The sequence below is a fragment of the Octopus bimaculoides genome, unplaced genomic scaffold, assembly GCF_001194135.2.
Source record: "Octopus bimaculoides isolate UCB-OBI-ISO-001 unplaced genomic scaffold, ASM119413v2 Scaffold_227697, whole genome shotgun sequence".
Lineage (NCBI taxonomy): Eukaryota > Metazoa > Mollusca > Cephalopoda > Octopoda > Octopodidae > Octopus > Octopus bimaculoides.
This window is the reverse complement of record NW_026425249.1, coordinates 11,710-15,060: the sequence shown is the minus strand read 5'-3', so window position 1 is coordinate 15,060 and position 3,351 is coordinate 11,710. Positions and strand designations below refer to the sequence as shown.

At 40.3% G+C, this 3,351-nt stretch overlaps 1 protein-coding gene across 1 annotated transcript in view; it reads left to right on the top strand.

Annotated features, from left to right (window-relative positions):
- Nucleotides 1–131: 131 nt before the first annotated feature.
- Nucleotides 132–3,351, top strand: part of LOC128251557 (uncharacterized) — a gene marked incomplete at its 3' end in the record, with an annotated part of 4,457 nt that continues 1,237 nt past the window's right edge. The window contains exon 1 of the mRNA XM_052978364.1: nucleotides 132–483. Within this exon, the coding sequence (XP_052834324.1) occupies nucleotides 460–483 (24 nt within the window). The remainder of the gene's footprint in view (nucleotides 484–3,351) is intronic.

Genomic DNA, 3,351 nt, shown 5'->3' with positions numbered 1-3,351 from the left:
ATATATATATATATATATATATATATATACATATATACATATATACACACATTCGCTGCTAGCAGACGACTTTAACACCGCTTTAATTTATACAAAATACACACACACACTGTCTCTTTGTTTTCCTTCACAAATATATTTATATAAATTTAATATATATATATAGATACATGAAAATATATATTTATATCTATATAAAATATATGTTAATGCATAAGAAATCTGTAACACACATTAGAATTTATGTAACCATTTAAACCTAACTACATCAGGTTTTTCCTATATCCGACGCCGGCAACATCAACACACATACACACAAATATATATATATCTTATATCAGAATTGACTGTTGATCCGTTCGTCTTTAAAATTCTATTCCCGTGGCCGTTCCCTACCAAACACCGGTATATATATATATATACATTGATATATTATATTATATTATATATATATATTTGATGATGACAATGTCAAGAAATAAGGTATGTATAAGACATTTCTTTTCGTTCTTTTTTTCCTTTCTTTTCATCGTATGTAATTTGATGTTGTTCTTGCTGTAGATTTTAGCCCTGGGTCAGCGAGGTTCCACAATGATCATCATGCCACATACATACATACATACACACACGCACACACATATATGCATAGCAACACAAGGAATATTCTTTTCTACTCTAGGTACAAGGCCCGAAATTTTGGGGGAGGGGCAAGTCGATTAGATCGATCCCAGTATGCAACTGGTACCTAATTTATCGACCCCCGAAAGGATGAAAGGCAAAGCCGACCTCGGCGGAATTTGAACTCAGAACGCAAAGACAGACGAAATACCTATTTCTTTACTGCCCACAAGGGGGCTACACACAGAGGGGACAAACAAGGACAGACAAACGGATTAAGTCGATTATATCGACCCCAGTGCGTAACTGGTACTTAATTTATCGACCCCGAAAGGATGAAAGGCAAAGTCGACCTCGGCGGAATTTGAACTCAGAACGCAGTGGCAGACGAAATACCGCTAAGCATTTCGCCCGGCATGCTAACGATTCTGCCAGCTCACCGCCTTCAATAAAAGGAATGTTGATGGAACATTCTCATCAAAACTATCGTTTTGAGAAAGAGAAAGAGATAAGAAAAAGTATGCACCATCATGGAGATCAGCTTCCCTGCTGATGGGATTATCTCTTCGAAAATCCAGCTTCTATACCCAGATTACAAATTCACATTCATACCATGGGTGCATTCGATTTCGTTAGTAAATATATAAGTGACAAACTCGAAAAGCTGGGGTTGGCAGAAAAAGAATTCGAATAACTAACTCGCAAATTACAAATATAATCTGTAAGCCGAACAATAAAGAAATGCAAGACTTTTCTCAATTTCAAAATGAGAATTTATTTTTATCACATTTCAAAGATCAAGCTTTGTTTGTTTGTTAGAAACCCACTTCTCATAATTAAAAATAGGAGAAAAAGAACCCATACATACATGCATACGTACATACATTTATTTATTTATTTATTTATTTATGCGCCCTTTCAAAGCCTATCCAGGCTCATGGGCCCGGTTTCCCGGTTTCTATGGCGTATGTGTTCCCCACCCCCAGCTGGACGGGACGCCAGTCCACTGCAGCGTTACTCAAGAAACAGGGAGAAAGTTGGGGCGAAAGAGTACAATAGGGGTCTCCATCCCCCACCCCCTGCCGGAGCCTCGTGGAGCTTTTTATGTGTATTCGCTCAATAAACACTCACAACGCCCGGTCTGGGAATCGAAACCGCGAGTCCGCTGCCATAACATCTGGGACATTGCGCCTCCACACACACACATATATATGTACACACATACATGCACACATACATACACACGTTATGTATTTTATCATTTTACTTGTTTCAGTCATTTGACTGCGGCCAAGCGGGAGCACCGCTTTAGTCGAACAAATCGACCCCAGGACTGATTCGCTCACGCGCGCAGGCTTAACAACAACAAAGTAATTCCTCTTTCATCATAGATGTGTTGGACCAGCACAAATGGAGGGCTTAACAACAACGAGATAGATAATGTAGTCCTAGACAGGATGGTCACAGTTGGAACACCTTTGATCACAAGTCTTCTGGATCAGGACTGACCTGGGGCTAAACCACAACAAGGAAGGACACATTAGATAATGTAGTCCTAGATACACTATGCCGGAATAAAAGACAGGATTTGTCACATCTGGAACATCTTTGATCATAGGTCTGTCTGGGTCAAGACTGACCTGGGGCTAAACAACTTTACCAATGACAGCTAAAATGATTACACACATACATATACATCATTCATTAAACTGAATATCTTCAGTCTTTCCTTTCTCTCGTTTTACATGTGTACAATCTTTTATTCTTTTATTCTTTTATTGTTTAATGTGGAGGCGCAATGGCCCAGTGGTTAGGGCAGCGGACTCGCGGTCATAGGATCGTGGTTTCGATTCCCAGACCGAGCGTTGTGAGTGTTTATTGAGCGAAAACACATAAAAGCTCCACGAGGCTCCGGCAGGGGATGGTGGTGGCGAACCCTGCTGTACTCTTCCACCACAACTTTCTCTCACTCTTTCTTCCTGTTTCTGTTGTGCCTGTAATTCAAAGGGTCAGCCTTGTCACACTGTGTCACGCTGAATATCCCCTGAGAACTACGTTAAGGGTACACGTGTCTGTGGAGTGCTCAGCCACTTGCACGTTAATTTCACGAGCAGGCTGTTCCGTTGATCGGATCAACTGGAACCCTCGTCGTCGCAAGCGACGGAGTGCCAACACCTTGTTTAATACGTTTCAGTCATTTGACTGTGGCCATGCTGGATCACAACCTAGTACTTATTCTATCGGTCACTTTTGCCGAACTACTAAGGGATATAAACATACCAACATCGGCTGTCAAGGTGTGTGTGGGGGAGGCGACAAACACAAGCACAATGACAAACACACATAAATATAGTCATTACAGCCATGCTGTTTAGGTGCCTTCAGTTTTGGGCCGCAGGCCCAATCAGCCCTCTACAAAAGTCCGCACGGTGTGCAACTTTTAAGCTAGTCCATATATAAATCCACAAGCGCGCACACAGACACACACACGTTCGGTCGCAAATTCACATTTAAGATTTTAGATGAGTCGCGAACCTTAATACAAATGAAAAGAAAAAAGAAGACCGGAAAAATTGGTATTATTCATCCTAGAAGAATTACTAATAAATGCCTCACATAATTTTCTACATGTGCACCTATGTAATTCCTATTAAGCAATGAAACAGATGTAAGGGAGAATGAATAATACAAAATGTTGTTTCAGTCTTCCGTTGATATATATATATATATATA